This window comes from Thunnus maccoyii, chromosome 14 (assembly GCF_910596095.1).
Source record: "Thunnus maccoyii chromosome 14, fThuMac1.1, whole genome shotgun sequence".
Lineage (NCBI taxonomy): Eukaryota > Metazoa > Chordata > Actinopteri > Scombriformes > Scombridae > Thunnus > Thunnus maccoyii.
The window spans coordinates 2,614,000-2,636,387 of NC_056546.1; the positions used below are offsets into that span (position 1 = coordinate 2,614,000).

At 36.8% G+C, this 22,388-nt stretch overlaps 2 protein-coding genes across 3 annotated transcripts in view; both read right to left on the reverse strand.

Annotated features, from left to right (window-relative positions):
* Positions 1 to 20,226, reverse strand: part of LOC121911227 (G-protein coupled receptor 4-like) — a 723,099-nt gene extending 702,873 nt beyond the window's left edge. Inside the window, exons 1-3 of one of the 2 annotated variants that reach the window (XR_006099789.1) lie at positions 20,061 to 20,226; positions 18,244 to 18,472; positions 17,466 to 17,668 (exon numbers count right to left, since the gene is read on the reverse strand). The gene's annotated coding sequence lies outside the window, so the exon portion shown is untranslated. Of the gene's footprint in view, positions 1 to 17,465; positions 17,669 to 18,243; positions 18,473 to 20,060 lie in introns of those variants that run through there. The other variant, XM_042432527.1, reaches the window with a different exon arrangement.
* On the reverse strand, positions 16,788 to 17,466 carry LOC121912107 (mas-related G-protein coupled receptor member A4-like). Its single transcript, XM_042434190.1, has 2 exons — positions 17,441 to 17,466; positions 16,788 to 17,349 (listed from the first exon to the last, which is right to left on the reverse strand). Exons 1-2 carry the CDS (start codon positions 17,464 to 17,466, stop codon positions 16,842 to 16,844), a joined length of 534 nt encoding a protein of 177 aa, XP_042290124.1. The 3' UTR covers positions 16,788 to 16,841.
* Positions 20,227 to 22,388: the final 2,162 nt, after the last annotated feature.

Below are 22,388 nucleotides of genomic sequence, written 5' to 3' on the forward strand. Positions count from 1 at the left end.
TACTGAACCTGTAATTATACAGGGGGAAAAATTACGGAATATTTTCCATCTGACTTTTTGTTGTTACACTACATCAAACTATTAAAGAGGAACTAGACATCTGAAAGCCCCCCTCCACTTAAAAATGTATTTTCTTCTTCTTGTTCTCGTCTCTGTTTAGTTTGTTTTCACATTCGTCTGGTGAAGGAGACTAGTTTGTTGAAGGACAACTAGTTTGGAGCCAGTATGCAACTGGAAACTTGAAACCTCCAGTGCACAAACACTGACTTTACAGTGAAGTAGGAGACATCTGGTGTCCAGCAGGAAAACTTACATATTCATAGATTCTGGATTTTTACTGAGGGAGAACAAGAAGATGTTATTTTAAGGATTTTAATGACGTTAAACCTTTTGTGTCTGGATCTTTAAAAACATATTTATACAGAACAACAAAGAGTTCACCTTGAGAAATGGTGAGAGATTCATCAATGAAACCCTGCAAATTTCAGACCAGTCATATCAAGTGAGTCAAAACAACAACAACAAAAAAGATGACTCTAAACTTTCAAAGACTTCAGATCAAGACAACAAAGATGATAATCGTTTTGAAACAGAAGCATTTTGGAAACACTCCTAGATGTGCAGTCAAGGATATTTATCTTCACAACACTCACGATTCCTTCTGGTCTGATCGATTTTCCAGATCTCACATGCTTTCTTTTCATTAATTGGAATTAATCAAATTTACAGATTTACAATAAAGAAATCTCAAGTCTCTTGAGCTTGTCGACGTACAACAGGTATGTTAGATAAGTTAAAGTTTAAAAAGGCTCAACATGAGTAAATAAGTTTACTCTCTGTATGTATACTCTCTGTATGGATCAGGACACAACAGACAGATGGCGCCATCTAGTGTCATGATGTCACAACAGCAGGAAGTGAAGGGACTGTTCAACCTTTAAATGCATGTTGAGGCTTTGAGCTACACTGTAAAAAAAAAAAAAAAAATTTTTTTAAATTGTAAAAAGTCTGGCAGCAAAAGTTGCCAAACACTTACCGTCAAATAACAGTGAAAACCTTTAGTTATTCTACAGAGATTTATTTTAAAAATACGGATATTTACTTTGGACATTGTCTACATTTTTACAGTCCAACCATTATAAAATAAAAAGAAAATCTCATTATAAAACATTGCTAGAATGTTAAACAAATATATAAATCTGCACAAAAAATGAAAAAGATTGCAGAACTACCTTAAAATTACCTAATTTAAATGAAGACTCTTGTTTTTATACAGTAATCTTTGGTAAATTCATAGGATTATCCAATCCATCCATAAGAACTCCTCATCAAAGTACAGATTTCTGGATGTAAAACACAGAAAAATTATGTAAAATTACATTCAAATTACTCTCCTTTAACACCCATTAATGGTATCTTGGGAGCTTTAAGCTTTTATTTTATGTGATTATCCAATCGATTTACAGTAGATCCCTGGTAAATGTTGGTTTTATACTGTACAAAAAAATAAGACCATGTGATAATAGTTTACAAAACCATAATTTTAATAATCATTACTTTATATAAACATTATTTGATAGTATTTAAAAGCAACTATGAAATATATCCACATACATTTCCCCATTAATGTATGAGGTTAACTTTATATAAACATTATTTAACAGTAATTACAAGCAGCTTTCCAATATATTTTCAGGCTTTTCCCATGAATTTATGGGGTATACATTATATAAACATTTTTGACAGTAATTAAAATCAACTCTCCAATATGTTTACAGGCTTTTCCCATTAATGTATAGGGTTTACTTTATATAAACATTATGTGACAGTAATTGCAAGCAACTCCCCAATATATCTACAGATTTCACATTAATATATGGAGTTCTGAATGTACAAAAACCAGCAGGTCTATGTAAAAATACCTTTATATCAACTTTGACACTGAATAAATATATACAATTTTCTACTGACATTTTACAATATTGTGCAATCCATTCAATACAGATCCCCATTTGAGATGTATGAGATTTCAAGATGTTTAATAACCAGAATATATCATAAAATTACCTTTTACTGCTTGCTTTACAAAGTAATTCTGTAGACATTGCCCAAGCCTAGTATACAGGTACATTTTATGTTTCAGATATGAAAGTTTACTATAGAATAAAGCTTATTTGGGTATTAAAAAATTACCACAAAATTAGTTTCACATTCATTGTATATGAAGCAGCTCCAGACTTATTCAGGATGGCATCACAAATTTGAGTCTTACGTCTCTGGTTTGTGGCTTTGGAAGAAAGTAGTTCATGTTCACAAATATCAGAAGTGGGAGTAATTTACACATGTGCAAGTCACAAGCAAGTCTCAAGTCTTAACCTTAAAGGCTCAAGCAAGTCTTAAATCACTGTGACTCTCACTGTGACTTAGACTCAAGTAAGCCAAGTCAAGTCAATGCTAAAGGTCAAGCAAAAAAAGTCAGTTAAGTCACAAGTCAGTCATCATGAAAGAAGCACTTAAAACACGAGAGAAAAGGTTACAATGGCAAGCCATGTCATGAGAGAACTGCACATGTTAGTTATTCTCTACAACTAGGGATGGCTATGGTTAGGATTCATAAATACAACTATTTGTGGTTCAGTTCATACGTTGTTTTTGGTTGTTGTTGTTGTTGTTTTTTTTCCATAAAACTAAAGAACATCATGCAGGTTGATTGACTTTATAAATTAATCTGATCTAACATGTTTTCCAGGATTTAGGGTTCATAATTTTGTATTTTATGCAGTATTAATGTGTGTGGATATGTTGTATGACTTCTGCCATTCTGCCACCAGGTTGTGCCTTTGAGTAAGGTGAGAGTTTTGAAGCAGAAATAGTAGAAGAAGAGGAATCAGAAACAGTCTGGTAATATTAAGCTTGAGAGAAAACCAGCGCAGGTATGGGAAAATGCTTTCAACAAGCTTTAAGCTCAATCCTGTCTTGCATTGTTTTCTAGGTCTTGCTAGACACTGTCTTTAAAGCCTGGGTTGCACACACTTCACTAGAAGCCATCCTTTCATGTCTCAAAACATTAACTGTTCATGCTCAATATATACAATAATGAAAATAGGCGATTCAGCTAAATAAAAACTGTCAAGTCTTTTTGAGTCATCTGCCTCAAGTCAAAGTCAAGTCAAGTCTTATAAGTGTTAGTCAACCAAGTCGCGAGTCCTCAAAATTGCGACTCACGTCAAGTCATGCGACTTGAGTCCCCAACCTCTGACAAATATTTATTTAACTGTCCTTGGCCATGGAAATAGGTGAATCTGCATGCTAAAAAAAGCCTCAAGTTCATAGGAGAGATTGAAAGCCACCCACTTCCTTTCAGAATTCCAACGATGGCTATGATCCTGTGCAATGAGCCTCAGCAAGCCTTGTCCTGAGAATACACAAGCAGAAAATATGTATCATGCTCTTAAAAGTACCTGCACACCAACAGGTGTCAATATTGTTGCCTGTATTTTTTTCAATGTACACACAATGGCAACTTTGCCTCTGACCCTCACAGCGGCTGCAGAATTAAATTAGGTAATTTTAAAGTCTTTCTTCAATGTTTTTAATTTGTTTGTGCAGATTTATACATTTCTTTAACATTCAAGCAATATTTTATAGCGTAAGGCTTGAAGGGGCCACGGACGGGTGCCCCGAGAGCCTGTAAGGCTCGAAGGGGCGTTGTTGTTGTTGTTGTTGTTGTTGTTGTTGTTGTTGTTGCTGGACTTGATTCTGATGCTCCAAATTACACAGTGAGTTTCATTTTACTTTGTTTTATATGACAACATGCCCAAATAACCATCGCTGTGTAGTGTTGTGTACATGTAGATTTATTACTCTAGTGGCCTATATGAAACACATCAGCAATTTGCAGCAATATCCCAGTCCTTCAGTGTTGCATTTCTGGATGGATGCATTTATAATACTACTACAGTTTATGATACACATTGTTTTTGTTTTTCAGGTGGTTCACAGGGATAAACACTAAGGGAGGCATCCCGCCCTTTCACTGAAGATGGAGAAAGATGATTGGTCAACCCTTGTGTGTTCCTAAAGAAACTAATGGACTTTTGAATGGGACAGCGAACCCTCTCACCCACCCACACAATCAGTCTCTATGCCACACTTTTCAGTTACTCACTGAGTTAGTTTTGGTTACTCATAGTGACTCAGTCACTCAGTCACTTTCTGAATTGCTATAATCATAGTCGGATGTGATATTGCTGTAATTATTGCTTTCCATCTGTGAGGTGTTGCTGATGTAGAAATCTTCTTCTTCTTCAGAGTGAAACCTGTTGTATGAGAGATCAGGTTATAGAAGTTTTTTAATATCTACATAACATTGTTAAGTGACATCACTAAAGTCTTGAGGTGCAAGTTCACATAAATACAGTGTATATTATAGCCACAAAAAAGGTGTCTTTGTTACATTTTCTCCTAATAATATCTCTTCAGGGCTGCAACTTACAATTATTTTCATCATCGATTAAGCTGCCGATTATTTTCCTGATTAAATGATTGACCTTTGAGTTTATAAAATGTAGTGTTTTATACACTGTAAAAATGGCACTCCCCGCGGGGATGTCTTCAGCTTACTGTTTTTTTCTGCCCAACAATCCAAATCCTAAAGACTTTTAATGTACTGTTGCATATGACAAAGAAAAGGAGCAAATCATAATGTTTAAGAAGCTGAAACCAGAGAATATTTGGCCTTTTTGCTTGAAGAATGATTGAAACAATCATTTGAAAAACAATAAAGCAATAAAGTAGCAATGAGAATAATCGACTAATCATTGAAGTTCTATATTTCATCAAAAAATAACTTGTCAGATAATACAAGTCCTTGTTACGTATATAACTATTTTTACATGATGATATGAGGTCATTACTACAGAATTTCATACAGTTATTTCAGTAATTTAAGGTACAGAGACATTGGTCTAGGATGGTTTGTCTTCTGCACTTGACATCCCACCAGTTGAATAACTCTGTGCTCTCTGATTTTGGACAAGGAGGTTTGCATGTCTGACCAAACCATTTTATGAATCATCTGCATATTTTATATTTTGTTTATAGATTGTGCACTCTGACTATGTTTTGGAGTTAGTATGAAAATAAATTAGAGGAAACAACTGCAGGCTGGTACATTCACCATGTTTAACAAGACTAACATACTGGTCATCCCTGTAGCGTACTGGTTTAGACTCATACCACAAAACGACAACATTTATGTCCAGTTTGATTCCAGCAGGTCTTAGTTGCATGTCATCCCCATCTCTCTCTCTCTACTCATTTCCTGTCTGACTCTACTGTCTCCTCTCAAAAAAGGATAAAATGTACCAAATCACCAAAAATAACCAACAAATAAAACAAACAAACAAAAGAAACACTTATGGGATGGAATCATTAATTGACTGTAATCTATCTTGGTTTGTGTAACTCTATCCCTCTGTTAGACTTTTATTTTTTATCTTATTTTATTTCTTTTCATATCGTCACAGCAGAGGAAACTCTTTTATATCTCAGCTGTCATCAAAACTGCAAATATCACTATAAATACCTCTATGTGGATCAATGTTGGCTCAGAACATACAGTAAATACAAGAAATACAGAAATATAATAAACAACATTTGTTTCTTCATTCTTCTTTATTTAACTCATTTTATTTCATTCAAAATAGTGAAAAGTTCTGAATGTTATTATCTTTTTAGCTATTTTCTTTTGTCTTTGTTACACAACTTTTACACATCAAAATAGTATTTATGGGAAAAAAACGCAAATGAAATAAAACACAGTTGGTTTAACCACAGTATTCTGTACACCTACAGTCCAAAGCTGTCTGCTTGTCACAGTTTGCATACTCATTATCATGACTGTTTGCAGTTCTAATGTCATTTTTACAATCTCTACATACACAAGTGAAAAATGTCACAAAACTTACCTCGAAAGCTGCAAGACCACACCTGGATGAGTTCCCAAACAGAGGTTGATGTTTGGTCGTCTGCATCCAAACAGTCTACAGTAAATATGGTGAGTGAAAGCACTGAAACACATTTGTAATTAACTGATCTCAGATCACATCACTCTCCGATTGGCCAAAACCATACAGGATATGTAACATCCTCAAAGATGTCACATACAGGGTTGTGGTTTTATCTTCCTTTGAGAGTTTGAACTTTGTCATGAAAGTAACTTCATGTGAATATTTCCAATGAAAATACAAAACTCAACTTTCATCATTTCCAGGAATTCCTGGAAGACATTTCTAAGCAGTGCCACTACCTTTATTCTCATTCTTCCCTGTTTCTATGTTTCTATATTATGTGTCTTACTTTCCCTCAGTTTTATTATTGCAAATACTGTATATTTTACTGTATATTTTATGACACACAAATACTTGTTTTTCTCACATGTCAAATTTGTATAGAAGGGAAGAGAGGGAGAAACTTACTGGTTGGACAGCAGTAAACTGTCACTGTTTGCATGTTGGTTTTCATGACTGTTTGCATCTCTGTTTTTCTTGTTTTGCATCACTAAATTCACAGTTTTTATGTGCTACATTATGAATAAAGTAACGCCATTATTGCTTCTACACTGTATGACAGTAAAACAAAAAAAGTACAAAGGAAACACACAAAATTTACTTTTGAAAGCTGCAGGATCTCAACCTGTGTGGTGAGTATGAGACACAGGAAGTTCCTCTACTTAGACTTCTAAAGAAGAGAGAAGTTGTACTTTTTCAAGATTGTTGCGATTGGCATTCTTGCTATAAAGCATGCAGGAGCATTAAAAAAGACATGAATATTAGAACAAAGGTTAGTCTCATTCACCTGGTGATTGTAAGTCCAATATTCACTCTCTTTTAGCTCTGTTTTTGCTCTCCACCAACTCCTGAGGGAAATATCTGGCTCTTTAGCTGCTAAATGATCCACTATGTTCAGCAGCTAGTATACAGCTAACTGTCTGTTGGTGCTGAGCAGGTAGTGTACAGTGGGTTTTTAGAGCTTTTCCTCTGATAACAGCTGCCTGCTGTGGCTGAAAATGAAGCTATAAGAGTGCAGAGAGTGAACCAAGAGGGTGATAGATAAACAATGAGCTGAAACTCTCTATAAAGCTGAAAGCTAAAAGGTGGTCTAAGGTACATAAAATATCAAAGTAAGTATATATATATTATGGTTATTGATGAATAATAAGTCGCTTAGCAGATACAACATTTTACTGGATGATAATTAGTGTTTTTTTCAGGGCTTGTTAATGAATTCAAACACGGGTCAAATTTGACCTGCCGACACTAAATTAGGAAGGTTAAAGACTTAATGTAATGATGTTAATTCAGTCAGAATAAAAAGCTTAATATTGAATGTTATTGTCAGGAGTGTCATTTTTTTCAGCTTCAGATATATCATTTGATTTTTTACAAATGTATTAATTAAATTAGTTAAGTGCCTCTCAGGGCTATTGTATCTCTACATACAGGAAAACTTGATAATTCTTTACGTACTAGTGAATACAGTGTGTAGATAGCCAGTAAGGTCAGTGGAAAACGTATCGAGATCACAGTCCATGTAATCACGTGTAAGAATGTTGGAAAATCATTTTATAGAAAGACAAACTCTTCAAACACGTAGTCATACAGGGTGTCATTGTAGTCAAAGATGTACTCGCTGTAGAACGGTGCCGTTCTTCACAGTGCAACCTGTTGTTTGTAATAACAAAAGGCAGCAGGTTTGTTAACATCTACTAATCTCTGTTCCTACTAAAACCATTATTTCCACTATTACAATGTTCCCCAAAGTTTCACACAAACATGCCGACAATGCACAAAATGGAACTGGAGAAAACATGGAGGCATGGAGAGGAACGCAAAACCTGATCATGAAAACTCAACTCACAAATAAAAGTACTGTGAACACAGAATGAAAAGCTGCAGGAGAACTACTACTGCTATCATTACTACTACTACTACAAATAATAATGATAATTAAAGTAGGGAAATACAGCAGGACTAACAGGAAAATATAAACATGTTCAAGAAGTTCCTGTTTAAAATTGTATTTATGCTAAATAGTAAAATACTTCAAAGCTTCCTGGTTACGTGCTGCTGTTCCACCACTATGATGTGTTAAATGTATCAGCGACCACAGATTATCTGCTTCTGAACAGCCCCTGTACAGCAGTTTCAAGGAAACTTATTGCACATCTAACCTGTTCCCCTTTTTCTGCTTACTTCAAATACTTATAGACAATTTTGTGTCTGGTTACTACATTATTCAGTATTTCTAATATAATGCTCAAATTCCTTGAAAAAGAAAAAGAAAACAGATTTTTCTTAGAAAGTTTGTAACCATCTACATGAATCGTGGCTCCAAAGAACATATTTGGGTAATACAGAGAGTAATTCTTTCCAATGAGGTCAATAATAAATTAAAGCTGCAAGCAGTGTTGAACGGGCCCCCGCGCCTCCATGCACGTCGGGCCATGACGCAATCGAAGGTCTTCTGTCACGGGCATGTAGATGTTTTCAGACCCGGGCTGTTTTCAGAAAATGCAAGAAGGAGATAAACATCACTTCCTTTGTCCACTGTTTTGCCTGCTGCTGGGGCTGCTTCGCTGAAATTTCGTAGGGGGCGCTATTCAGCCAGTTTGCATCACTGATGGAATATTGTCATGTAGACGTGTTCAGGCTGGGACTCTTATCAAACATGTAAAGTTTGGTGCAGACTGGAGCATGTACAATAAAGTTATAGCAACTTCCTCTGTCATGGCGAAGCATCAAATCTCAATGGTGTGAGGATGAGAATTTTCTGCAGGGTGAGACATGTCTGTCTTGCTCACACCTGTGGCATCAAAATTATGCAAGTTTTGGGCCCATTCACTTGAATTTCAATTAGTGAACAAAACTCTTGATGAGTTTGTGTGTAAAACAAATTAATTTCCTAATTTTCATCAAGTTTATTTTTAGAAAAGTAAAGACTTTTAACCCACATGACCTGGTCAAAGTTTGATTGAAATGTGTACTGTCAGGTGTGTAGAGACAATAAGTAACTGCAGCTGGACACAGAAAAATACTCATATATTTGAATGGAGAGTGTGAGCGAACCGCTAGGTGCTTGGGCCCTAATAAAGGAAAAACTGCTGTACAGAGCTACAAATTTTAGTTTTGATTTTATTTTTCTGCAGCACTTTATCACTAAACTGTCACCCTCACTCAATGAGCTCCATTCAATCCCCACACCAACCCCCCCTCCTATTCTCTCTCTCTCCTTCTCAGTTGGAGAGGAGAATGTCATTCTTCTTGTGAAATATCCTCATAAATCCCATGACTTTGGCCAAATCCTACATTAAAAAACATTTTTTTGTAGGAAATTTCGTCGGGAATCCATTGATACAGGTTTCAAAGTGGTCAGACTTATAGTTTAGACATCAGAACCATTTGTTTGACACAAAGTCCATGCCTAGAGATGGCCTCCCCATTGGTTTACATTGTAAGGTGTGATGTGGCACTACAACTTTCAGGGCTAACAATATCTAAACTGTTCGAGTTCTTACAAACAACTTTTGTTCAGCACAGTGTGATAAGTCATGTATTCAAGTTTCAAGCAGATACCATTAACGCCCTAGGAGGAGATAGCGTTTCTTGGGGGTCCAAAATTGGTGCAAAGTTGTACTTTGATGGGCATATTGCAGACTTCCTGTTGGATTTACGTCAGGGTTGTCAGTGTATGATTTGTAGGTCTTGATGAGACAAATAATTAAGTTTTGGTTCGATCTCTCTACAACATCCCTATGGGCCGTGGCAGCCATATTAGATACATAGGTGGCGCTGAGTTTTTAAGCATGTTTAGGGGGTCAAATTAAGGGTTTAAGTGGTGTAATAATAAAGAAAGAAGAAGAGGAAGAAGAAGAAAGAAACAAACACATGAAATACAATAGGGTCTTCACCCCTTTGGGGCTCAGTCCCTAATAATTAAGTCAATAATAGTTTGTTGTGGATAAGACAGAGAAAAAAAAGGACCAGTAGTAGCTAAAAACATACAGGATAGACAGATAGCTACCTTTCCAAGGCGATACAGACCATGAAGCCAACACAGGTCATCAACCCAAAGCAGTAAATATTAAAGAAGATTTGAGAGATCTTCAAATCCACAGGTTCTGTCACTTTTACGATCATGTAGCAGAACTGAATGATGTCAGAGATGAGGAGGTTGATGATGATGTAGATTGGAGCAACATTGTTATTTTGTACCTGCAAGAAAACAATGGTCGAAATAAAAAAAGCAGCTGGAAACATTTTTTTTTTTCAATTTTCATTTAGGACCTTTGCACAAAATGTGCAAAAATACACGGGCAGTAGTGCATTTGGTCATAAGCAATAAATCATAATTCAGATATTAGAATTAAAATAAGATATTGTTAACCTTAATCAATAATTCGGGCACCAACTGTTGGATCTGTGAGGAACACAGTTGATTATTTGCAATAATTATGAATTATCAAGGATAATTAACTAATTATGACACTTAATAGAATTATTCATATGAATTAACAAATACGGGGCACCACCTGGAAACCGGGACCAATAACCAAACAAGGTAGTCTCATAAAAGGAGTTCACTTAGAATGTTAATATCAGAGAGATATCAACATTCAAGGGTGAACAAAGAAGGGTTGAATTCGAGCTCTGACTCCTTCAATCAGCCACTTTTCACAATACTACACACAATAATGACAGAAGAACTTCTCTTTAAAGATATAACAGTGTTTATTAAACTTAGCAAAATTAACAAAGTTAACAAATGCTTCATGCAATAAACAACTATCCTAAAATCTAATCCTACCAAACAAACACAAACAGCTATGTACAGGGTTGGACACATGCAGGGGAATGCGTGTGTGCGTGTGTGTGTGCGCGACAAGATGGCGACGGGGCCTGACGTGATGACGTCGTTGGTCTGCAATGAAGACGTGACTATGGGAGGAAGTCACGTTGCGCGAGAACCGGATGGCAGAAGTATGGCGGTGTCTTGGTTAGACAGAAGCAAGATGGCGCTGTCTGGTGGACGGTGTCTTGCACTCACCCACTTCTGTGAAAAACACACGTGTCTGATGGCGGATAAGGAAAGACAAAGCAAAGCTTTGTCCGACGTTATCTGACCATCAGATGTGCAAAAATATGTTGGTGCGTGTATGTGTGTGTGTGCGCGCGTGTATGTGTTAGTCAGAAGAGATGAAAGAAGGAGAGAATGCGATCGTGAGGGGAAGAGAAGCAGTTCCTTTGTCCACAGACAGCGTGTGTACGGACGGCAGTCTGTAACACAGGTTGTCTGGTTTCTGACCGACAAAGCAACTTACTTTCTCTCTCACGATGGCACAAACACAGCAGTAGTCCCGAGCGGGACAAACACAAAACAGTCTAGCATGGTGAACACAACTAAACAGGCAGCAAACTTAAAATACTCCTGAGAGTAAACAGAGAAAAATGGACTCGGCGGTCTGTCAACAACCCAACAAACAATAGCAATAAAGCTAAAAGCTAAATGCTAAACAACAGCAACTGATGCTGATAGGAACACACAACTAACACTGCCTCTGCCCAGACTTATGCCTCTTACTTGGTCGCTTCAGAAAGCGAGCAGGATTTGTGTGTAATCCGTCGTTATGTCCGGCTTTGTCCTGGGCTCGAATGCAGACGGTGGCCGTTCTCGCACGGTCGGCGAAAAGCACGGCAGCTGGCTCTCGGCGGCATGGCGGAAAGAACAGCAGAGTCGACTCGGTGAAGAAGTGTTTCTTCCTTCTCGAGAGAATTTGAGGACGCTGGTTGCAGCAGCGGTCTCTCTCGGATCCGGGAATGTGTTCGGGTGAACACGGGTGAAGTCTCGTCTAGTCCGGCGAGGGGAGTCTTCAATGAGGGGAAAACACGTGCGTGGAGTACCCCCTTTAGTCACGCTGACTCACAGGGGAACAAAAGTTACCCTTAGCTCAGTGACATGGGAAAGGCGTGTGCTTCAGGGCACGTTCAGTTTTTAAAGGGGTGGTGATGTCATGGCTGCGTCATCAGGACGCTCCGCTGTGCAGGAGCGTCTCCACCAATGAGACTGTATGTTGACTGTTCCCTGCTGAGGTGTGAAAATCACAAAGCATCCTTGGAAATGGAGTTTGCAATGGACTCCCATTGTCTGTAAGCAGCATTTTGGCGCTATACCTTTGTCTCGGGGGAAACAAAGGAACAAGCACCTCGTGGTCAGGCCTCACAGGTTACATGTAGGCCTTCTCTGTGTGACCTCTTGGTTTGAGGCCCAACAATGCAAAGCTGAGTTTTATAATATTTTCATTTGAAATGTTCAAAATTTTCTGAGTTACTTTAATGACAAAATTCAAACTCTCAAAGAGAAGATGAAACCACAACCACATCAAAATTACACTACAAAAAATGCAAATAATAAAATAAAACACAGTTGGTTTAACCACAGTATTCTGTACACCTACAGTCTAAAGCTGTCTGCTTGTCACAGTTTGCATACTCATTATTATGACTGATTGCAGTTCTAATGTCATTTTTATGCTCCCTTCCTACTTAAGTGAAAAATAATGTCACAAAATTTACCTTGAAAGTTGCAAGACCACACCTGGATGAGTTCCCTACACTAAGTTTGATGTTTGGTCCTCTGCATCCAAACAGTCTACAGTAAATATGGTGAGTGATAACATGCAGTAGGTTCCTGATACTACAGAAGAGAGGAAAAAGTAGACAGATATGAATATGTAAAGTACATTAGTACAACTAGCTGGAACGTGGTTCCATTTACAACTTTGGGGAAGCTAAAACGGGACGATGGCACTAGTGATGTAACCGACCTGCATGCTGATATTTGACATGTTTTTTCTCTTCCCGAAAACCAATAGTTTTAAAATATTTTTATGAAAGAAATATTTGTGCTTTGCTGAATTTTTGTTGAATTATTTGTATTCAGGCACACCCTTAGTAACTTTGCTAAATGTTGTGTACCGTATTGTAAAGTGTTGGTTGGAAGAAACAACTGCAGGCTGACACATCTCCATTTCTAACAACATTAACACATAACTTCTTCAATATAAATGTTATGACCAAACTTAACAGTTTGTGCTTCTCATTTATTAGCATTACATTTGAGTCACTGCCTGGTAAAAATAAACAAAGAGAATAAGGCAGAAAATAACTGACATCAACAGGAATATTCTCTCTGCCAATAATATACTCCCAAGCATATACAGTATATCAGTCCAGTTTAAGATTATCTTGTAGTTTGTTAAGTTTCAAGTGACATTAAATGTGTTTGGTGATAATTGTAACTTTTGTCATATTTAAATTGATGAACTCCCGACATTGAGTGTGATCTTCATTTCATCTGCACCTCAACATTGATGTTTCAGCACTGACTCATGCAACCACTGTGTCATTTCATGTTTCATGCTACCATCTAGTGGCCAAACATAAAATCATCTGTATAATCTCCTACATATGGAATAACTGGCAAGTTGCCAAGCCACATTGCTGATGGTGCAGTGCTGCACTGGCTTCATCCACTCATCTCCAAACTGACAACAATAACAGGTTTGACTCCTGATTCATTAGAAACGGTTTTGTATGGTGGCCCCTAAGAACAAAGCATATACAAGAGTGAATGCACAAACATTAATAAAAAAGCATGCTCCAAATCAAGAAATGCTACAAATACCAAAATACTTATAGAAAAGGAAAAACACATGAAACAAGAAAAATGCTACAAAGCTAATCACTACACCTGAAGTGCTCCAGGCTGCTGGGAGGATTTGGAGCGTGTTCTTCTTAATGTTTGTGCTTTCACTCTTGTTTATGCTTTGTCCTTAGGGGCCACCATAGTTTTGGACTACAGAACCAGGAAGAGAGTTCAAACAATTTTCCAGTTTGTGTTATTTTTGTTTCCACCCCTCTTCTGTGAAGACCCGCCCTTACTGTGCCTCTGATTGGCTCTGACTCTGATATTCTTACCCTAACCCCAACCATCTCACTCCTCTTCTGCATTATGTCTATGACCACTTTAGAGCACACAGTTATGCTCCGTGTGCACTCTAGATATGACAGTTTGTGTCTATGACTGCTTCAAAGGGCATGTTTTCACTCCATGCAGGCTCTACATTGGATTGTTCAAGTCTCTAACCGCTTTAGAGTGCATAGTTCTGCTCACTGAGTGCTCTAGATCAGACAGTTCACGTCTCTGACAGATACATTTCATACTGGTTTATTATCCATGTGGATGCCCAGGTACTTGAAAAAGTCCAACTTTTTGTGTTGAGGGTGAGATGATGTTCATCACACCACTGTAAAAAGTTCTGTATTTTAGACTTATACATCTGGTCCTGGACGTCAGAGTTATTTAGCATAAGGGAAACAAAGTCTAGGGAAACACAACAAGGGAACTTTATATTAATGTTAAGATATCCACTTGATTTGATTAATTTGGATGGCTGGCACCTCTCTGTAGGTTCAGATAAACATTTGAATCCATTTTTGCACAAAACATGCAGAAATCAATGACTGTGGATTTTGTCCCCCATTACTTACATTGAAAGCACATTAGGAAGGGATCTTCTAATGGTCAGTGTGAACAGGAGGAATGATTACAGCGAGCTATTTCAATGTTCATTTGAGCAACTGACTGTTGTTTTAAGACTTGAAAAAATGTGAACATATCCTATGGGGTTATTAAATGTTACATGCTGAACTAAAATCAACAAACAATAGTCTGGCATAGGCCCTGGGATTCTCCAGATGTTTAGTGATCATGTGCACTATACTAGTGATTACATCATCAGTTCCTCTGTGGTGTCTGTATGCAAATTGGTATGGGTCTAACTGTGGGCCTTCCTCAGACTGCAGGTTGCTCACCATAGTTATTTCCATACATTTCATCACTTCGGGGGTCAAAGCAGGTTTGATACATATTAGCATAACAATAGCATGCATAATAAATGATAATTAATTCTTGTCATATCTAAGTTAAATTCTTGTTTTTGAGTAGCCCTGCTGTGGTCACCACGAAACAGCTAGGGTGAATCGACAGGGCGCACAGTTCGCTCACCCTCATAGCTGAGGTCAGCGCAAGCAGCAAAGCTGTTTTGAATGACAATGCCTTCAGAGAGGAGCGCTCCAGATGCTCATAGGGATCACTCACCATGGCCTTGTGCACCACCGGCACATTCCACTGGGGGGCAGAGACAGGTCTATAGCCAAAACTCTCATGACAGGAGGAAACAGCTGCTGCATACACTTTAACAACGGCATGAGACAGCCGCCTTTTTAGGGTTGAACTTTTCCATGTACCTTATTTATACATCACTTAGGATAACTCACTCCATAGCCATTTAACCTATACATCTAATCAGTTATATGAAGGTATCATTCAGGCTGGATGGAAATATGTCATGTAGCTCACATTAGTCTGTTCTGCTTGTGGCTTTTTAGTTGTTGTTTTTTTTTCATATGAGCAGACAATCAGGACTGTTTGATGCTCTAAATGAGTTTTTATCCTTCAGGTTAACCAAAACTTTTTCAGTTCTGCCATTGCAATGCACATAATGTGTGCAGAGTTGATGAAATTCAGTCACAGTAATGCCTAAAACCAAATACCAAACAGGTATTTTGGGCTGAGGAGAGTAAAATGACAGATGTGTGCTCTGAATGGAGTTGAAATGACTCAGTACTTGTTTTTTTAAACTGTTCTTTAATCACATATGACTAAATACATTACAACTACTGTAATTTATCATCTTTTGTGTACACTATACAACTTATCAAGTAGTAACCTTAAGCTCTTAGCAATCATACGTTATCTTCTGAAAATGCATGTTTTTCTTTATAAACTGTCACCCTGCAGAAAGCCAAAGTATTTAAAGAGATTCTGGGAAATATGCTTTTGTTGGATCTCTGCTGTTGCAGTGTCAGCTGATTAGTGCAACAGTTGGTAATCAACAAGTTATAGAAGGGGGAAATATACAGTAGGCCTCACTACTGTAACTTATAGTGAAAAATATGATATAATTTCTGCCCAAATTATTATCTAAAAAAGTATGAGAACTTAACATGAATAAACATACGTTGGTGATTTGAAAAAAAAGCAAAATGCCTCCATAGTATTACACAACAGTAGAGTTGTGCTATATGATGATATATACAAACCAATTAGCAGAGATTTTGTTGATTTGTAGGGTTTAATTCACATGATTAGTAAAAAGGAAACATTCTCATTTTTGACTAGAAACATATTTTTATAGAATTTCCAGAAAATTTACAATTTCTTATAAAAGTACTGCATATAATAATATAAGATGTTATCAGTATTGCCAAGCCATAGCATGCCAACCACAACCCCCCCCAAAAAGCATGTTATGTCCCCTTCAGAGGATAATAATGATAGATATCAACTTAATGCACATTTGTTGAAGCCCTAACAGTGAACCAGAAAAAGTTAACCTGCATGGACAAACATTTCCCACTAACCACTTCTCTCACAACATAATCAAAACAATGCTTCCTTTTCATCTACTTGTGATGGTCACATCACTGGCTGACAACAACCAGTCTTAGTAGTTTTCTTTGAGCATAACTGACACAAACATTTCAACTAATGATGTGGCACAAAGTCTGTTGTTGTCTTCCAGCAAACACTTTATTTATCTCTTTTTTGCTAGTTTAAGTGTATTTTAGTTAACATTCAGACACATTACTGTTTTCTCTCTTTTCTTTCTCCCTCTTTCTCTGCCTGCATGGAGCTGACTGTGTACATGTTGTTGTCTTTCATACTGATGATCTGCTGTTATCATCACTGTCCATTCTGCAACAACACAGAGAGGCCAAAAGCTTGTCTATGGCCCCTTTCCTCATGAAAACATACAGAATCAAGTCTGCAAGAGGACTGAATCTGAGAAGAATGAAAGTCAAGCCGCTGAAGGTATGATTATATCTGGCTTCTTCTACCAGGGACCAGATGATGTTGGGTAGAAACAGCAGCGTGTAGATGAGCAGCACCAGGACCAAAATTCCCACAATTCGTCGTTTTTCATCAGAGGGGACCGAGATGGCAGCAAACAACGATTTGAGGGTCCCACCCAGGAAGAATATGAGCAGTGGGAAAGGAACGAGGAGAAAGACAGCGAAAATGGTTTCTGAGATCTCAAATCTAACCCAGAAATAGACAGGAAGGACATAAACAAGAGGAAGGATCCAGACCACTACACAGACTACAAGAGAGATCTTGATGGTTCTTCTGAAGCGGTACCACAGTGGCCATGCGATGACCAAATACCTGTAACACAAGATACACAGTCTATCATCAGATATAGAATATTCCTGACTTTAAGGAGATTCAGATTTATATGGTAATATAATGGTCATACACATGGAAGTAGCTAAAAACATACATGATAAACAGATAGCTACCTTTCCAGGGCGACACAGACCATGAAGCCAACACTGGCCAGCACACTATAATAGTAAATATAAAAGAAGATTTCATCGATCTTCCAGTCAGGTTTTGCCACTTCGATGATCATGTAGCAGAACTGAATGATGTCAGAGATGAGGAGGTTGATGATGAAGATTGGAGCAACATTGTTATTTTGCACCTGCAAGAAAACAATGGTAGAAATAAAAAAAAGCAGCTGGAAACATTTTTTTTTTTCAATTTTCATTTAGGACCTTTGCATAAAATGTGCAAAAATACAAGTGGATGGAATTATAGGTAATAATAAATATGTCATTTTGCTCTGCTCAGCAATTTCAGTCAGAAACATTCATGCATCGACCAATGTGTCATCAAACATGACACACTGGCCAATCAATGTTACAAGACTCAACAACAACATATATATATATATATATGTATAGAACATATATTTATTGATTGTTTAAATCAAATCCCAAAATGCTGTGGTCAAATAATGCTGTACAAATTGTCCTGACAAATCTTTTATGACAATTTCTTCTCTACAAGTTAATGATGCTGTTAACTTCACCTTAAGAGAAGCTGGAATGAAGCTACACATGTTAACTGCATGTGTTTGAGGTCCAATTAGCTTAAATTTATAGGTCATTACAAGACTTCCTTCCATCCCCCAAGCAGGATGAAGATTCTTTACAGACAGACTGTATGACAGACACATGACCTAAAATTAATAAATCTTAGTCATAAAGTACTCACCTGAGAATAAAGAGAGTAGATGGCCACTAGAGTCAAAGGAAGGCCGATACTAATGATTACGCATGTCATCACATACTCAGTATATGAGCCAAAATTATAGGAGTAGGTTTCATTCCTACAATCATAGTCAGTGCAGTTATGACCATTATATTGGGATGTGACATTGCTGTAATCATTGCTTTCCATCTGTGAGGTGTTGATGTAGAAATCTTCTTCTTCAGAGTGAAACCTGTTGTATAAGAGATCAGTTTATGTTTGTTACATTTTCTCCTAATAATATTTCTTCGAGGCTGCAACTAACAATTGTTTTCATTACAGATTAAGCTGCTGATTATATTCTCGATTAAATGATTAACCTTTTAGTTTATAAAATGTAGTGTTTTATACACTGTAAAAAAATAAAAAATTACACTCACAATTTCTTTGAGCCTGCGGGGATGTCTTCAGCTTACTATTTGTTTCTCACCAACAATCCAAATCCTAAAGATTTTTTAATGTACTGTTGCATATGACAAAGAAAAGGAGCAAATCATAATGTTTAAAAAGCTGAAACCAGAGAATATTTGGTCTTTTTGCTTGAAGAATGATTGAAACAATAATTTGAAAAAACAATAAATCAATAGAGTAGCAATGAGAATAATCGACTAATCATTGAAGTTCTATATTTCATCAAAAAATAACTTGTCAGATAATACAAGTCCTTGTGATGTATATAAATATTTTTACATGATGATGTGAGGTCATTACTACAGAATGTCATACAGTTATTTCAGTAATTTAAGGTACAGAGACATTGGTCTAGGATGGTTTGTCTTCTGCACTTGACATCCCACCAGTTGAATAACTCTGTGCTCTCTGATTTTGGACAAAAAGGTTTGCATGTCTGACCAAACCATTTTATGAATCATCTGCATATTTTATATTTTGTTTATAGATTGTGCACTCTGACTATGTTTTGGAGTTAGCATGAAAATAAATTAGAGGAAACAACTGCAGGCTGGTACATTCACCATGTTTAACAACACTAACATACTGGTCATCCCTGTAGCGTACTGGTTTAGACTCATACCACAAAATTACAACATTTATGTCCAGTTTGATTCCAGCAGATCTTAGTTGCATGTCATCCCCATCCCCATCTCTCTCTCTCTCCTCATTTCCTGTCTGACTCTACTGTCTCCTCTCAATAAAGGATAAAATGTACCAAATCACCAAAAATAACCAACAAATAAAACAAACAAACAAAAGAAACACTTATGGGATGGAATCATTAATTGACTGTAACCTATCTTGGGTTGTGTAACTCTATCCCTCTGTTAGACTTTTATTTTTTATCTTATTTTATTTCTTTTCATATCGTCACAGCAGAGGAAACTCTTTTATATCTCAGCTGTCATCAAAACTGCAAATATCACTATAAATACCTCTATGTGGATCAATGTTGGCTCAGAACATACAGTAAATACAAGAAATACAGAAATATAATAAACAACATTTGTTTCTTCATTCTTCTTTATTTAACTCATTTTATTTCATTCACAATAGTGAAAAGTTCTGAATGTTATTATCTTTTTAGCTATTTTCTCACCTTTTTTTGTCTTTGTTACACAACTTTTACACATCAAAATGGTTTTTATGGGAAAAAAACGCAAATGAAAAAAAACATAGTTGGTTTAACCACAGTATTCTGTACACCTACAGTCCAAAGCTGTCTGCTTGTCACAGTTTGCATACTCATTATCATGACTGTTTGCAGTTCTAATGTCATTTTTACAATCTCTACATACACAAGTGAAAAATAATGTCACAAAATTTACCTCGAAAGCTGCAAGACCACACCTGGATGAGTTCCCTACACAGAGGTTGATGTTTGGTCGTCTGCATCCAAACAGTCTACAGTAAATATGGTGAGTGAAAGCACTGAAACACATTTGTGATTAACTGATCTCAGATCACATCACTCTCTGATTGGCCAAAACCACACAGGATATGTAACTTCCTCAAAGATGTCACATACAGGGTTGTGGTTTTATCTTTCTTTGAGAGTTTGAACTTTGTCATGAAAGTAACTTCATGTGAATATTTCCAATGAAAATACAAAATTCAACTTTCATCATTTCCAGGAATTCCTGGAAGACATTTCTAAGCAGTGCCATAACCTTTATTCTCATTCTTCCCTGTTTCTATGTTTCTATATTATGTGTCTTACTTTCCCTCAATTTTATTATTGAAAATACTGTATATTTTACTGTATATTTTATGACACACAAATACTTGTTTTTCTCACATGTCAAATTTGTATAGAAGGGAAGAGAGGGAGAAACTTACTGGTTGGACAGCAGTAAACTGTCACTGTTTGCATGTTGGTTTTCATGACTGTTTGCATCTCTGTTTTCTTGTTTTGCATCACTAAATTCACAGTTTTTATGTGCTACATTATATATAGAGTGACACCATTATTGCTTCTACACTGTATGACAGTAAAACAAAAAAGTACAAAGGAAACACACAAAATTTACTTTTGAAAGCTGCAGGATCTCAACCTGATTGAGTGGTGAGTATGAGACACAGGAGGTTCCTCTACTTAGACTTCTAAAGAATAGAGAAGTTGTACTATTTCAAGATTGTTTTATCAGCATTCTTGCTATAAAGCATGCAGGAGCATTAAAAAAGGCATGAATATTAGGACAAAGGTTAGTCTCATTCACCTGGTGATTGTAAGTCCAATATTCACTCTCTTTTAGCTCTGTTTTTGCTCTCCACCAACTCCTGAGGGAAATATCTGGATCTTTGACCGCTAAATGCTCCACTATGTTCACCAGCTAGTCTACAGCTAACTGTCTGTTGGTGCTGAGCAGGTAGTGTACAGTGGGTTTTTAGAGCTTTTCCTCTGATAACAGCTGCCTGCTGTGGCTGAAAATGAAGCTATAAGAGTGCAGAGAGTGAACCAAGAGGGTGACAGATAAACAATGAGCTGAAACTCTCTATAAAGCTCCGTAAAGCCGAGGAGAGCTGCAGAGTAGCTGATAAGTAATGAATGAGTCGTTAGTATTTTATGCCGTTCAGTCTGGTTAATCAGACTTCAAAATAAAATTAATCTGAAATTTGTCTCCAAAAGTAGCCTTTGACAGACACACACACACACACACACACACACACAGACACAGATACACATCTCCTGTTCCCCAGCTGTATATCAGTATATATCTCATGCTTTATTTCTCACATTTCACATGGTTTTTTAGCATCTAATAATCTCTGTTCCTACCAAAACCATTATTTCCATGATTACAATGTTCCCCAAAGATTAACACAAACTTGCTGACAATGCACAAAATGGAACTGGAGAAAACATGGAGGCATGGAGAGGAACGCAAAACCTGATCATGAAAACTCAACTCACAAATAAAAGTACTGTGAACACATAATGAAAAGCAGCAGGAGTACTACTACTGCTATCATTACTACTACTACTACAAATAATAATGATAATTAAAGTAAGGAAACACAGAAGGCCTAATATAAACATGTTCAAGAAGTTCCTGCTTAAAATAGTATTCATGCTAAACAGTAAAATACCACAAAGCTTCCTGGTTACGTGCTGCTGTTCCATCACTATGATGTGTTAAATGTATCAGTGACCACAGATTGTTATCTGCTTCTGAACAGCCCCTGTACAGCAGTTTCAAGGAAACTTATTGCACATCTAACTTCTTCCCCCTTTTTTTTTGCTTAATTTGCAAAAATGCAGAAAATGTGGGGGTAATACAAAAAATGATAATTAATAAAACAAAATAATGAAATTAAAAGTGTTACTGTCAGACAATTTAGTGTCTGGTTACTACATTATTCAATAATTCTAATATAATGTTCAAATTCCTTGAAAAAAGAAAACAGGTTTTTCTTAGAAAGTTTGTAACCGTCTATGTGAAACGTGACTCCAAAGAACATATTTAATAAATAATTAATTACAATAATGAGCAGTGGGATTACAATAATAAATAATTAAGTCAATAATAGTTTCTTATGTGATAAGAAAGAGAAAAAAGGACCATGAAGTGTTTCGTTGATGTCCGCAATGCCAGTTTTGGCGTCCTCCTCCTCGTTCCTTTCCCACTGCTCATATTCTTCTTTTATCAGCTGAC

Coding starts and splice junctions, on each gene's coding strand:
- LOC121912107 (XM_042434190.1), bottom strand. CDS start 17,466: ATGTATGTTTTTAGCTACTTCCATGT. Junction 17,350..17,440: donor GTTTTTAGCTACTTCCATGT/GTATGACCATTA, acceptor CTTGTGTTACAG/GTATTTGGTCATCGCATGGC.